This window comes from Penicillium vulpinum, assembly GCF_028829585.1.
Source record: "Penicillium vulpinum strain IBT 29486 chromosome Unknown utg000001l_segment0_segment0, whole genome shotgun sequence".
Classification (NCBI taxonomy): Eukaryota; Fungi; Ascomycota; class Eurotiomycetes; order Eurotiales; family Aspergillaceae; genus Penicillium; species Penicillium vulpinum.
The window spans coordinates 6,408,184-6,422,098 of record NW_026643241.1 but is presented as its reverse complement, the minus strand read 5'-3'; the positions used below and the strand labels follow the sequence as shown (position 1 = coordinate 6,422,098).

The 13,915-nt window shown below is 48.2% G+C and overlaps 5 protein-coding genes across 5 annotated transcripts; 2 read left to right on the top strand and 3 right to left on the bottom strand.

Annotated features, from left to right (window-relative positions):
* Positions 1 to 67: 67 nt before the first annotated feature.
* On the bottom strand, positions 68 to 2,607 carry N7479_002288 (putative transcription regulator BDF1; the record flags this gene model as incomplete). The annotated part of the gene is made up of 3 exons (XM_057249985.1): positions 68 to 400; positions 455 to 2,447; positions 2,504 to 2,607. The coding sequence occupies 3 exons, from the start codon at positions 2,605 to 2,607 to the stop codon at positions 68 to 70; spliced, it is 2,430 nt and encodes an 809-aa protein (XP_057114417.1).
* A 2,034-nt stretch (positions 2,608 to 4,641) lies between these two features.
* On the top strand, positions 4,642 to 7,188 carry N7479_002287 (WD40 repeat domain-containing protein; the record flags this gene model as incomplete). The annotated part of the gene is made up of 2 exons (XM_057249984.1): positions 4,642 to 5,207; positions 5,262 to 7,188. The coding sequence occupies 2 exons, from the start codon at positions 4,642 to 4,644 to the stop codon at positions 7,186 to 7,188; spliced, it is 2,493 nt and encodes an 830-aa protein (XP_057114416.1).
* Positions 7,189 to 7,634: 446 nt separating this feature from the next.
* On the bottom strand, positions 7,635 to 8,316 carry N7479_002286 (uncharacterized protein; the record flags this gene model as incomplete). Its single annotated transcript, XM_057249983.1, has 2 exons — positions 7,635 to 7,887; positions 8,036 to 8,316. 2 exons carry the CDS (start codon positions 8,314 to 8,316, stop codon positions 7,635 to 7,637), a joined length of 534 nt encoding a protein of 177 aa, XP_057114415.1.
* A 967-nt stretch (positions 8,317 to 9,283) lies between these two features.
* N7479_002285 (WD40 repeat domain-containing protein) lies at positions 9,284 to 12,024 on the bottom strand (the record flags this gene model as incomplete). The annotated part of the gene is made up of 2 exons (XM_057249982.1): positions 9,284 to 10,917; positions 11,088 to 12,024. The coding sequence occupies 2 exons, from the start codon at positions 12,022 to 12,024 to the stop codon at positions 9,284 to 9,286; spliced, it is 2,571 nt and encodes an 856-aa protein (XP_057114414.1).
* Positions 12,025 to 12,382: 358 nt separating this feature from the next.
* On the top strand, positions 12,383 to 13,611 carry N7479_002284 (Rab geranylgeranyltransferase BET4; the record flags this gene model as incomplete). Its single annotated transcript, XM_057249981.1, has 4 exons — positions 12,383 to 12,391; positions 12,444 to 12,551; positions 12,602 to 13,184; positions 13,241 to 13,611. 4 exons carry the CDS (start codon positions 12,383 to 12,385, stop codon positions 13,609 to 13,611), a joined length of 1,071 nt encoding a protein of 356 aa, XP_057114413.1.
* Between the last annotated feature and the right edge of the window lie 304 nt (positions 13,612 to 13,915).

Genomic DNA, 13,915 nt, shown 5'->3' with positions numbered 1-13,915 from the left:
GCAAGTCAGGGTGAAGGCCCATCCCGTATGGAGACAAAGATGGCGAGATTGGATTTTAAGAGTATTTTTACTCCTCCTCGCTCTCTTCCTCGGACGAATCAGACTCATTATCGCTGCTTTCGTTGTGTTCAACCGAGGCCACTGGGTCGGGAGAGTGAGCGCCACCCTGGAAACGAGAAAGGTTGCTCTGGAGCATGTTGATCTGAGCTTCCTGCTCGAACTTGCTCATTGGCTTATTCTTTTTAGGTTTAGGAGGTGCCACACTGCTGGTAGGGACTTCATCTTCGTCTTCGTCGTCCATAAGATTAGGTACGTGCTTCTTCACGAAGTTGAGCAGCTTCAGCAAGACATTGTTGGGGAGCTCGTCGATGTCCAACTCAATTTCGGCTTCATCGGTACCCTGCGAAAATCCATATGAGCATTGGTTTATATAAGAAATGTGTGAGAAATTTACCTTGAGTTGAGGAACATTGTTCTGGATGATCTGGAGGGCTTGCTGCATCCTCTTATCAGGAAGACTACTGATACCATTCGAAATGATCTGCTTCTCGTTGTAGGTGATAGCGCGAGTCTTGCCAGGTTGAGAGCTCTTGCTGCTCTTGTCTCTCTTTCCAGAGCTGAGTTTCTTGGAATCCTTCTTGGCAAGCTTGGTCTTGCCAACCTTCTTGGAGGAAGGAGGTGTCTTCTTTTTCTTGTTAGTAATAGCCTCGACCTGACGAGACATCTCAGCAATTTGCTTCTGCAGCTGCGTGAGTTTATTCTCGTCATCTTCTTCGCTCTCTTCTACATCCTCATCACTATCTTCCTCGGAAGAATCTGTGTTCTGCTCTGGATGTGGCTCATGCGCTTCGAGGTATTCCGACTTCTGGGCCCACTTTGCGTTGAAGATTTCCTCAGCCCGCTGGCCACAGATGTAAGTAGGGTCACCAAGGATATTGAAGCGGTAACAATTCTTGAAAATGAGGCGGACATCGTTCTCGAACTCCTTGGCATTTTCGTACTGGCCGGTCTTGAGTTTGGATTGAACAGTCGATAGATCCATCGGCTTCTTGATGACACTGTGATATGTAGGAATGTTCAAAGCAACGGGATCCACGGGATAATAGAAAGGCATCACCCAGTTATAGTGCTTCTGCTTGTGCATCTCATCCAAAACTTCCTGGCAGAATCGCAGTTCCCATTGGAATTTCTTCTTCTTTGGCTTGGTGGAGTACGGGAGATCACGCTTTGGGGGATGAATGGATCTTTTGGGTCGACCGTCGGGGTTGGAAGAATCGCGGCGGATGACCGGTAGACCTTCGGGTCCCAACGCAAATGTCTGAGACGGAGGAGAAGAAGCTTTAGGCTGGCTTGGGAGAGAAGTCCGATGCTCCCGGCGAGCAGCAGATGTCTTCTCAGTCTGCTTCTTTGGCTTTCTTTCTTCAACCTCTTCGGGCTTGGGAAGGTTAGTCATCTGCTTCTCGAAGGTCGCCTTCAGCTTGATCCCCTCTTGAGTGACCAGGTGGTCTGGACCATTAAAGATGGTCGTATTATTGACCATCAGTGCAAAGTCATCTGCGACTGCCTGAGGTGAGGAATATTGGTTATTCTTGAGCTTCCTTTCCATAGTTCCTAGGTCCATGGGTTGGGTGATAATAGTGTGGTATTGCGGGATGTTCAACTTGACAGCATCCACGGGTTCCTTGTAGAAACGCGCGTCGTGCATGCGCTTGAGGCTTGTGAGGCTCTTCGAAATGAACTTATGTTGCATTTTAGTGAGTCCTGGTCCGCCAGTGCGATTTGGGCCAGATGTTGCAGCAGCTGGGGAGTTGAATCCCGGTGTCTGGAAGTTAATAACAGAGTCATCGCCCTCGACCTTGGTCCGCTTGGGAGCTGGTTCTTCGCTGAGATCAGCATCCCGTTGTCGGGAAACCTTGGAAGGAGATGGCGGGGCCTCTGATGCGTCCTTCATCTCCTGGTCAACGGGCTGCGGAGCAGTGAGCGTAAGTGGTGCAGGGGCCGGGGTAGGATGATGAGGCAGGTCAGTTTTCACGGCAGTGGAGACATCTTGTCGGTTATCGATGGACATGGGCTCAGGTGTATCATTCTGGCCATCCATGGATGCAGGAACTATGGGGGTTTGTACTGCAGCTGGGGCAGGCGAAACGACACTTTCGGCCGCAGGGTTAGCTGCAGCAGGAGTGGTAGATTCCTCGCCCTGCGGAGGGTTGGTCTTTTCTTCGGTCGGTTGTGCCTCCACGGGTGGAGCAGATTCTGGGGCAGATGGTGTTTTGTTTTGGACTGTTCCTGGAGGGGTCTGATGATCGGGAGACTTGGGCGGTGAGGTGGCAGCGATTGTGCCATTGGTGTTCGAAGGCGCGACAGGGGTGTGGCCATTCAGCACAGGCGATTTAACCTCGGTATCCGCGGGACCATCACTTTTGAGATTCACTGCAACATTTTGCGCGCTGCGCACCAGTTAGATCAAGAAGAACGGAGCAGATATTGAAGCTGATTTGCTTACCTGGTCGGTGGAGAGTCAGGCGCAGAAGGACCAGTGAGCGATGAAGGCAATTGAGGCTTGTCCTCCTTGGTGACAGGAGGAACCTCAGGAGGCGGGGTCGCCATTGGGGTCGCGTTGGATAATCAAGAATACAAGGTAGGGGAAGAGAGAGAGTTGTGCAGATGTGAGAGTTATGGGGAGGTGTTTCGAAAGCTAGTGATCAACTGAAAACACCCGTAGAATCTCGAGTGGACAAACACTAGTGACAACCGAGGTCACGTAGTATTGACTCAGCAGTTGATGAAGTTTGATATCAAACGTGTCACGAAGGAAGAGGAAAAAACGCGACAGGCGGGGGGCGGAAGTGAGGTCAGAGATGATCGGGAGATAGGAAGAGTGGAGAATGCGATCGGAGACGAAGTATTTATACTGCCAAGAAGGCGGTATAAGAGTGTTCACGTGATTTAGAATTGAAGCCAGGTCTAGATGACTTGGTTAAGACAAGATATGGAGCTAAAAAAAAGTTCCGATGATTGCCTGAGGCAAAATCAAGAAAGGGAATTAAGGAGGAAAAAAATAATAAAAAATAAAAAATAAAAAAAGGAATTTGGGGGAAGGCGGTTAAAAGAACAGAAAACCGTGACGCGAAGACGCGTTTGTTATGGGTTCTTATAGGGAGGGCGGTCAGAGGAATAAAAATAGGAGAAACCAGGACGGAAGCAGAAAAATGGTCGGGAGGGGATGCCAGAATCCTTAAGTACAAACGGTCGCCTTGCACTCTCCTGTTACCCAGTTCCACCAGCCACACTAGTCCCGATTCTCTGGCCTTTCTTACCCCTTGATTGGTTATATACCCCTGGAATCTCTTTTTTTTTTTTTTCTTTCTTTTCTTTCCTCTACTTTTTCTCTTTCCCTTCTATTGTGAACACATGTTTTAACAGAAATTTCATTTATATTTTCTTCTTTCACTTTACTTCTTCTCAACTTTTCTTTTAAGACGCTTTATAAAGGTGGACACATATCTCGGATGACTCAAAGCCCTAGGGTTCTGGCTAAATCCGGGTTAGGCCGTGATGGGTCTGAGTCACGTCACCACTTGAGCTTTCACGTGACTAACATGATGAGTACACGTATTGTATATCGATAAAGGAATAACATCTCCTTTCTATAACTATGTACATTTAGCGCAAGGAAGATGCTGTAGAATCTTGAAACTTCCATAAATCATGGGGTAGCCTAGTCAGCATGTACCTAGTTCCCCACTAAATATTCTAGGCATCCTAGAATTTTCCAATCGGCACTCTGCATTTGTACAATGGGCAGCTGCACTTCAACCCTTACAGGTTAGGCAAATGCAGTTGCATCACGTGATTTAGTGGTTGGTACTTTTGTTCTCGATGATCTGCCCAATGGGAATCCGTATAACTATACAATATGATTTTAGTGCTTGACATTTTAGATGGCTGTGGTATATCTGTAAGCACTACGGAGTATATACCTAGGTAGAGTATGATCTGACTACTGTCCTGTTTCTATCATATATTTAATTCGGTTTGGGTCACACAAATTGAAACTCGTTATGTTATTATCTCGGTGTTGTTAATAAATACTGGGGATGTCTGCAGAAGTATATGTTAAAATAGCCTCCAGATGTGATTATATATTTTCGCTCTCGAGAACAGGAAATAGATGTTGATCTCAAAAGCACACAAATTAGAAAAAATTAAGTTTGATAGTAAAACCCTAGAGCTAGAGAAAACTTTCGGCTGACTTTAAGCACGAACAACTCCGAAAGCTCGACTAAAATGAATCAATGAGTTGGTAGAGTTACCCCCGAGACCTCTGGGCTAGTACTCTACTGACAGTTTGAAGCATCCCGAGGTCACGGGATGATATGATTAGATAAGAAACATTACCAGGCTAAGCCCATTTAGGACTAGACCGTCAAGGCTCTACAGAACATTTTTTTTCCTGTCCGGATCAACTGCGAAACCACCAGCCTAAACCCCCATTTGTTTCCTCAGGGGCGGAGAAAAATAGAGCCTTATCGGAATCTTTACTGTTTTTATTTGAGCCTTCTTTATTGATATTCATCTTCATACCACCGCACCTTCGACTGCGAGGAAAAAAAAGCGATCGGAAAAAAAGTTACAGCCAAGATGGGAAAGAAGACGACTCGCCCATCCACCAAGGTCGCCTCGGCGGCCGCATCGCCAGCGTCGGGTATGACATATGCAGGCAGCAAGTCGTCCATCTTGCGCGCTGCATTCTCCCCGTCAGAGTACCAATTGGCCCTGTTTGCGTCCGTTATCCAAGGCCTCGATGGCCAGCACATTCGCATTCACGATACACAGACAGGACGTCTCCAGTGCGAGCATACTCTGGGGCCGAAGGAAACAGTGACCTCTTTGGACTGGGGATACTACGGTGGCTCCGGCAAGGGTCGTGACCAGTCGAAAAAGAAGCGCAAGCGCGGCTCCGATGTCAACGGGGCTGTTGATGGCCTGGACCAGGGTGATATCGTGGTTGCATTCGGCACAAACACATCCGATATCCGTATGTACTCGCCATCTGAAGATAAGGTCGTCGGCATCTTGACCGGTGCGCATGACAAGGGTATCAAGGACTTCAAGTTCACGGTCGATCGGCCCGCCCAGGAGGCTTGGAGTATCGGCGGTGACAATAAGCTTGTCCAGTGGGACCTGCGCACCGGACAAAGTACCAAGTAAGTTTTGATATTTACTGGGTTATACCGAGCTTCTAACTAATCATATACTAGGACAATCCACCTCCCCGCATCTTCTGTCTTCACTGCTCTCTCCCGCCCCGTTCCCTCGAACCCTCCTCTTATCTGCGCTTCCCAGACCCCGTACTTAATAGATACCGAGAAGGCCGACGAGCCGGTTCAGTTCCCTGCCATGCGCAATCCTATCCACACCGTCATCTCCTCCTCTTCCGAGTCTGCTGGTGTTGGTGCATTCCTTGCATCCGATGGTGACCGCTTTGTCAACGTCTTTGATGCCGCCACCCAGAAGCTTGTTCGCAACCTTGTCGCCGACCAGGAGGTCTCATCAATTACATTGCAGACCGATGGCGTTGCCACACCAGAGAAGCAAGTGCTTGCCGCGGTCACCGCAGATGGTAGCGTCGAACTCTTCACCAAGCCATTTGTTCAGCCCCAAAGTGCGCCCTCCGCAAGTGCCAAGGCCAGCCGGAAGCAGATGACCCAGAAAGCAAACGCAACTCTCAAAATCACCCACACCGACTCCTCGAATGCCTGCGTTCCCGTCGCAGCCATCTCATTCCAGGGCCCTACCCTTGTGATTGCATACACCGAGGGTGGTGTGGTCCCTGTCTTTGAGCGTGTCAAGTTACTCGATGAGAACACTGATGAGCTCTTGTTCACTGGAATCAAGACCGTGGTGAAGACCAAGTCCGGATCAACACTTTCTTCCGTCACAACAAATGGAGTTAAGAGCTCAGGCGAGACCCGCGTTGACGAGTCTCGCATGAATGTCGAACAGGGAAACCTGGTCGATGATGATGTAGAGATGGAGGATTCCCGACAAGACGCATCCGAATCTGGCAGCGAGGAGGACTCCGACGATGATGACAGCAACAAGAAGTCCAAGGTTTCAACCGAGAAGAAGACAAAACCCACCAAGCAAGTCGCAGCGAACGAGGACGTTGAGATGCAGAACGCATCCGATTCCGAGGAGGAAGAGGAAGAAGAAGAGGGCGCAGAGCCATCCTTCGGCGAACTCCTGCGCGCAAACGCAGGCCAGGAAGTCGATGTCGAGGCTGAGCTTGACGACGACGTCCTCCTGGGCGCACTGGTTCCCGGAAAGCCCCAGGCCGCAGTGCAACAGATTCCCACCGGTGTTTCACTTGGTACTGTCCTCACACAGTCGCTCAAGACTAATGACAACGCTATGCTCGAGTCTTGTTTCCACACCGGCGACACCTCCATCATCCGCACTACTATCCAGCGTCTCGACTCCTCCCTGGCCGCGACTTTGCTTCAAAAACTTGCTGAGCGCCTCGCCTCCCGGCCTGGTCGCTACGGCCACCTTCTCGTCTGGGTGCAGTGGACCTGTGTTGCTCACGGCGGTGCCCTGGCTGGTCACCCCGATCTCTTGAAGCGCATGAATTCCCTCTACAAGGTCATGGACCAGCGCTCTTCTACCCTGCCATCTCTCCTGCTCCTCAAGGGCAAGCTTGATATGCTCGATGCCCAATTGGGACTGCGTCAATCTATCCGTGGTGGTGATGAGGGTATGGACAGCGAGGACGAGGATAACATTATCTACGTCGAGGGTCAGGATGATGCCGAGGACAGTGAGACCGAGGCCAAGACGCCGCGGAAGTCAATACGCGACCAGGCTTACGATGAGGATGAGTCAATGATGAACGTCGCCGATGAGTCTGAAGATGATGAAGATGATGGAAGTGATGATGAGGATGATGACGAGGAGCCTATTTTGGACATTGAGGCTGCCGAGTCTGTCGGTTCCTCCGATGCTGAGGAATCGCTGGAGGAGAACGAGGATGAGGATGATGATGAGGAAAGTGATGGCTCAATGGTTGACTTCATTGCCGACACGGAAGACGACGAGTCTGACGATGCCGCTGAGCAGCCCCCGCCATCAAAGAAGAGCAAGTCTTCTGGTTCTGTCGGAAAGAAGAGCAAGGGCGGCAAGAAATAAGCATTTCTCTTTTTTCAAGTTGTACGAATTAGAGATGAAAGAGGGGGGGTAACGGTCTATAAAAGAACATATTTTTTCCTTCGATGCATCCAATGGGTCTGCATTTCATTTTTCTTTGTTTTATCTTTTGCTTTCGATATCTTGTGCCTCTACCGAGCGCCTCTGCGTCTCTATCAATGTCTATTAAAATTCTACTCGAGTATCTTGACATATTTCCTTGTACGAAGCACTCCATACTTTCCCCTCAGTACCTATAACCGTGAATATCTGCTCTAAATCCGATCCATTTGGCCAAGTAATGATATTATGGATGATATATGTAAGAACGCTCCTATGTCCACAGGTGTTTTCGTATGTTCTTTTTAGATGTCTCTTTCCAAATATGTATATCAAAGCGGTAAAAAGTATAAACAGTACAGAGGACTGTTCTATATATAACCGGTGATTTACACCAGTAGCTCCTCCCCCTGACAGGGACCCCCATGCAGAACCCGATGACCCGGCACCCCTTTCTCCCCAAGAGGAATTAGCACGGATGTTGTCCGGTCCCGTGAGGGGTATTTAGTGAAGTGGCCCAATGTACTGACATCAGCAGTGTCGAGAACTAGGACAACTCCATTCTTGCCACCTTGAATCCAGGCCTCAGTGGTTGAGTTAGGGAGCGTGATATGCGCTAAACCGGAGAGGAAGACCACCCATCTATAGTGCGGAATTAGCCAAGAATTGCGGACTATAAAAACAAACCCAAACTCTGTGTATAAATAACAACTTGTTCAGGATCATTGATTCCGCAACACCAAAAAGATATGTAGATGAAAGAAATCTTGCAAAGGAGAATATGACTTACTGCATAGCAGGCGCGTTATGTCTGCCCCCATCAAACCCAGCCGGCAACACCGTAAACGACGCATTCCCGCCGATAGTCCCTAAATCCAGCTCGGCTGTCCCGGCCTGCCCGGGTTGGTCGGAAATTTCAAATCCCGGCTGGAGAGCCCAGCACTCTAAGGTGGAGCGATTATGGCGCGCGCCGAGCACAGTTATGTTGAGGGTGGAGCCGAGGGAGGTATCGGGGGATTGGGCGAGGATTGCGGTTGGAAGGACAAATCGGATAAGGGCTTGAGGGCGCATTTTGAGGATATTGGGGTGTTGGGATTAAGAGGTAATTAAGAGGTAAGAAGATACAACAAGGAGAAGACATAAGAGCTGAACTGCGAGTTTCGAAGAGAGGTGGAGCTGAGTCAATGTACTGCATATTATTGGAATGTGACACATGTACTTTGTACATAGTACGGAGTATATGGGGGTATATCAGAGGCAACTATTGTATCTGTAGGTCTTTTTTTACCTTTGGTTCTTCAAGAGAAATATTTAATTTGATTTATTTAATTTTTTTATTGATACTCAAAGGTGGATAGATACTTGATCGAGATTAGAGAGGAAGACCTTTTATATACTCGCGAAGAGTTATTTAAACCATTGTTGATCAGCTTTACATAGGCTCACGGCGAAATGGCGAAGGGAAATTAGAAAAGTCGAGTCTGTACTCTGTATTCCGTACTTCGTAGATCAATACTCTGTACGGAGTAGGGTCCACAACAATAGGAAGCTTGAAAACGCCTGGAATACGAGATCAATGGCCGTGTCTTTGAGGAGCTGATATTATAGATGGAATGATGGTTAGGGATCTGAGGACGAAGGATATTGGTTTGACGATGATGGTGATAGTTGCTTGGGGAAGAAGACTGACATTTATATATCTAAATATATTTCTGGGTATCGTCTACCCCTTAGGACACTGGAATAGGGTAAACAAGAAGCCTTTTAAGATTGGAAGAGCTGTTAAGAAATACTTATTAAACCTAACGAGGATAGCCACCTTCATCATGAAGGTCTCGGGCCTGCAACTCGAAGGTATCTAAAAAAAAAGGCTTTCGCCCGACTGGATTGGACTGTAGAAAACAAGAACACAAGAATTCATTCGTCATAACAAAGAATGATAAACCTACCCGAGTTCTCTCTTTGCAGCACTGAACTAATAATAATATAAAATATTTAATGATAGTGAGAGTACCCAGACCCAAGAAGACAAAGAATACTAACGAATGACTTCACCACCAGACTTCTCAATGCCCTCGAGGCCCTCAAGAATGTCGCTTCCACCAAAGAGTCCATAAGCAGAGCTAGTGCTGGTCCTCCTTCCAGTCCAGACCTCATGGAACTTCACAGTTTGATCACTAGATGCTACAATAATGCATCCCTCCTCCTTTGTTCGTGTGCACCACATTCCACCTTCTTTCTCCTTAGGGGTGAACATCCGAGAGCCGACCTTGCGGCCACGGGCTTGGGCTCTTTGTTCTGGAGACCTAACCTGGGTTGATGAGGTCGAAGCTGAAGATGACTGACTATCAGGTCTACTGGAATGTACGCCCGAGAAACGAGTGGCTTTCCCTGGATACCGCACTGCCCACAGTGCTCTTCCGCAGTCAAAGTTGCTAACTCGAGTGTCGGGACCTTCCCAGGTAGTCCCATATGGCCCCCAGGGAATAACGGCCACCTGTGCGCAGCTGGGCCAGGCAAAGACGGCGACTCGAAATGGGTGATCTGGCTGTGCATAACCGAAAGTGGCAGCGATCTCACGTCGAGTTTCGCTCCATATAAGACTGGTCACCTGCGCGAAGACGTTGATGGTTGCGAGACAGGCTCCGCTCCGGGTGTGATAGAAGTGTATAGCTCTGTCGTTGGTACCTCCCCCCGTCGCGAGCAGAGATGACTGCCATGGCGCAAATGCAATTGCTTTGACCGCAGCAGAGTGGACTAGGCGATGCTTCTGACGGCCGTATGGAACCAGAATCGTTCGTCCACCACCGGAAATTAGAGTACCTGCATGGTTTAAAAGCACGGCTGCAGGTGGAGGCTTAATTGGAGCAGCAAGCCATGATGGGAGAGCAGGTCGTCTAAGAAACAGCCGTCTTGTTGCGGTGCCCAGAGCAAGGTATGGAAATACACCGAGGCTGAAGCTGCTAGGGGAATCCGGGGGCGTAATGGATCCGACTGTATGATTCAAATGCCGTGGCGGAACAATCTCGGCCAGTTCAAAGAGAAGGCAGACATTGTCATTACCGCCAGTGGCAAGGTACTTATCATCGGGTGACCAGGCCAGTCCACATATTTGTTGGGTGTGTGCACTGATTTTGGCAAGAAGCGTCATGGACCCGTTCCATTTCCACTTAGCTTGGGCTTTTTTCTCAGACCACTCGACTGAATAGTACCATATATTTCCAAAGTCATCACCAACAACAATCTCTTCCACGTTGACTTCCACATGCATGAGCCGTTCCGAAAGTCGTCGTGATGTTCTCGGTTTGAACGACACGCATGTAAGGGTACTGGGATGACTGATCTCAAACCGGGCTTGCTTCTCGAATGTGCTCCATAGAGACAACTGACCAGACCGCCGAGCCACTGCAAGAATGCTTCGCTCGCCATCCTCGGAAGAAAACGACAGGGAGGTCACATAATTTGAGGGGTGCAAATCTGGAAATGGGGGATAATCCACTCCATGACCTTCAGACCAGAGATATACTTGATGGCCTAGGCCCACAGCCAGTATCCCAGATGTTGTTGAGTATGCAAGAGTACTACAGTAAAAATCATCCCGAAGGAAGGGAGCATCAAGGATTCGAAAAGGCTTCGGTGGAACAACTTCTTTTCTGGCAGGAGATCTGGGCCCTGGGAAACAATCTGAGTCAGTTGATCTCCCAGAGAAGGTTATTGATACCGCCAATCCCATAATCTCCAAAAGCTGTATCAAAATATCATATATGTTTTCTCTGTAGATGGTAAATTTATTCCAAAATCAGGGTCAGGGAGTGACTGCTGTAAAATACAGCTGCACTTACAACGCTCCTTTTCAACTTTCTTCCAAGCACTGTCCTTCCACACAAATGGAGAGAGGCGTTCGAAGTCTGGAGATGCTGGATTGAGGGGAGCATCCAGATACCGCATGCAAGTACCTAGCTGTCTAGTCGTCGGGTCAATTCCCAAAGCAAGTGCAAGCCTCGACTCATGGATCTCTTGTTCACTGTATTTAGGTTTCTTGGGTAAGAACCGAGCCACAAACACTGGGGCAATCGATGATCCATTGGTCAAAGTAGTCGGCGTGTCATCAAGAGCCGCAACAACGGAATTACTAAGGACGGCAGAAGTTCCACCAACGTTCCAGACTGCCCCGGAGCTGACTTGCCTCAAAGATCCATGTGCAGAATTGTTGACTGTGATATTCGGTTCAGTGACTAGACGAGGCCTTTGATGTGGGATCCGTTGGAGTCGAGTTGACTGCTGGGGTCTGCTGGCAGCATGAGTCCCGCGCAGGCTTGAGGATAAAAATGGATCATCCCCGGGCGGAAGTCGCCGAAGTAGTCTCTCTTGAGGCGAAAGACGCTGAGGATGCTTGGCCACATGAAAGGTTGTTGATGTTGGTTCCACGAAGTCTCGCTTTGGGATGAATCTATCAGGCGAGATTGGACTCCGGAAGGAGCTTCTTGCTACTGCTGCATTTCCAGTGTTTCTCACTCTGCTGCGACCTCTTTTGGGTGATGAGTTCCGATTTTCTTTGGAACGGGGGACGAGTGTTAGAATAGGTTGGGCCTTGGGCTTCCTTGACAATGATGATTGAGAAGTAGGTGTTTCAAAGAATGGCAAATTGATTGTTGCAAATTCAGTCAATTGGATAGGCCCACTGTCTGTGGAAGACTCGGATTGAGAGTGTGAAGTCAACGGATGTTTGTGACTGGTTAGAGAGGTTTCCCCAAAGGAGTGACTGCGCGTATCTACCATTTTTCTGGATGCAGGTCGATAAGCTGTATATGAGTAATGACCTAGAGCTAAGAAAAGGAATGTATAAGGAGGCCTCTCATTCAAGGCATAGCGGCAAGACGAGAAGGGCGAAGCAAAGCCAGCTTGCAAAGTAGAAAGCGTGCTGGTCACGTGAAGCTATACAACCCTTCCAACCTTGGAAGGAACCTTGGTCGGGGCCTCGGGCCTCAACCAGGGAGGTTACGTAAGCTACCCACCCCCTCATGCACCAATGAGATAATTCTACTGCGTACTTGACATCTGATCAACACGAAGCAAACTACCCGTGGACCTAAGTAACACATTTTGCTTATTTCTTATTGTCAAACAAAGAGTGGAAATGCCCAGTGTAAGATTACCTCTCTAAAGTTGTATCGTTCTGGGGCTGACGATTGCGATAGCATGGTGTGCCACGGTACAAACCCGTTGAGAAGTCCGCCGAGGCAAGACAGCAAGAGTTGCAGAAGATAGAAAGTTACAAGGATCTCGAGCTTTCGGTATCCAAAAAGGTTAGCAATCTTATAGATCCAGCCTACAAACAGAATCTGACACAAGACAGGTGGCTGAGCATGAGTACACAATCGAGACCTTGAAGAAGATCTCGGAGCTGTTGTCTAGCAATCCAGAATACTACACAGCCTGGAACTACCGCCGGCAGGTACTACAGTATCAATTCTCCCAAGCAGGAGGCTTGGATGATGAAACTGCTACCTATTCAGTCACACAGTTAATCATTAACGATTTACATTTCCTGATTCCTCTTCTCCGGAGTTTCCCCAAGTGTTACTGGATCTGGAACTATCGTTTATGGCTGTTAGATGAGGCTCGCCGTCTACTACCCCTTCCTGAAGCCCAGCAAATCTGGCAGCAAGAACTTGCCCTTGTGGGTAAGATGTTGACTCTTGATAGCCGGAATTTCCACGGGTGGGGTTATCGACGCTTCGTGGTTGAGACGTTGAAGGAGCTTGGCACTGCCGAAGAAGCAAAAAATATGACACAGAAGGAATTTGAATATGCGACGAAGATGATTGGCGCCAATCTTTCCAACTTCTCTGCGTGGCATTACCGGACAAAGCTTATTCAATCGCTTTTGGATGAGCAATCTGCCAGTGATGATGATCGGAGAAGAATGTTGGATGATGGTTTGTCTACCCTGTCTTATCAAGTCTGTCTTATGCTAATCTTTTTTTCTCTTCAGAATTATCTCTAATTCACCAAGCATTTATTGATCCTTACGATCAGTCACTTTGGTTTTATCACCAAAATTTGATGAGCGTGTTTGACCCATCGATGGCCGAGCGAACTATGGCTCCAAATTTGAGCCCCTCCGACCGGCTGGAATACATTAGAAATGAGATTGAAGAGATTCAGGAGATGCTGGACGGGGCAGAAGACTGCAAATACATCTACCAGGCATTAATTGAGTGCACGCTTCTTGCATCCAAGGTGGAAGGTAGCTTGTCTTCTGAGGACCGGGAGCAGATTCTGAGCTGGCTCTCAGAATTGAAGAACCTGGATCCATTGCGACGAGAAAGATGGCTTGATTTTGAGAAGACCCTAGGAAAATAAATAGTTACATACCCACATAGTATGCATACATGTTGGACTATTTATTTATTTGTTTATTGACCCCTTTACTCAGGTGAGAGAGCCATGTTGTACTATGTACGGAGTAACTAGTGGCGCCATAAAATATTGAATCCCTAGAAAACTCCAGATTGCCATGAAGACATTCTTTTAAAAGCACACTAACCCTAATATACATAGAGATGAGAACAATAAATCCAGCCTGAACGTAAACGTGTACATATGTACTCCGTAGAATATAGCAAATGCCATTCCGGGCAACGCCTCCAGCCTGTCGGTTCCGCCC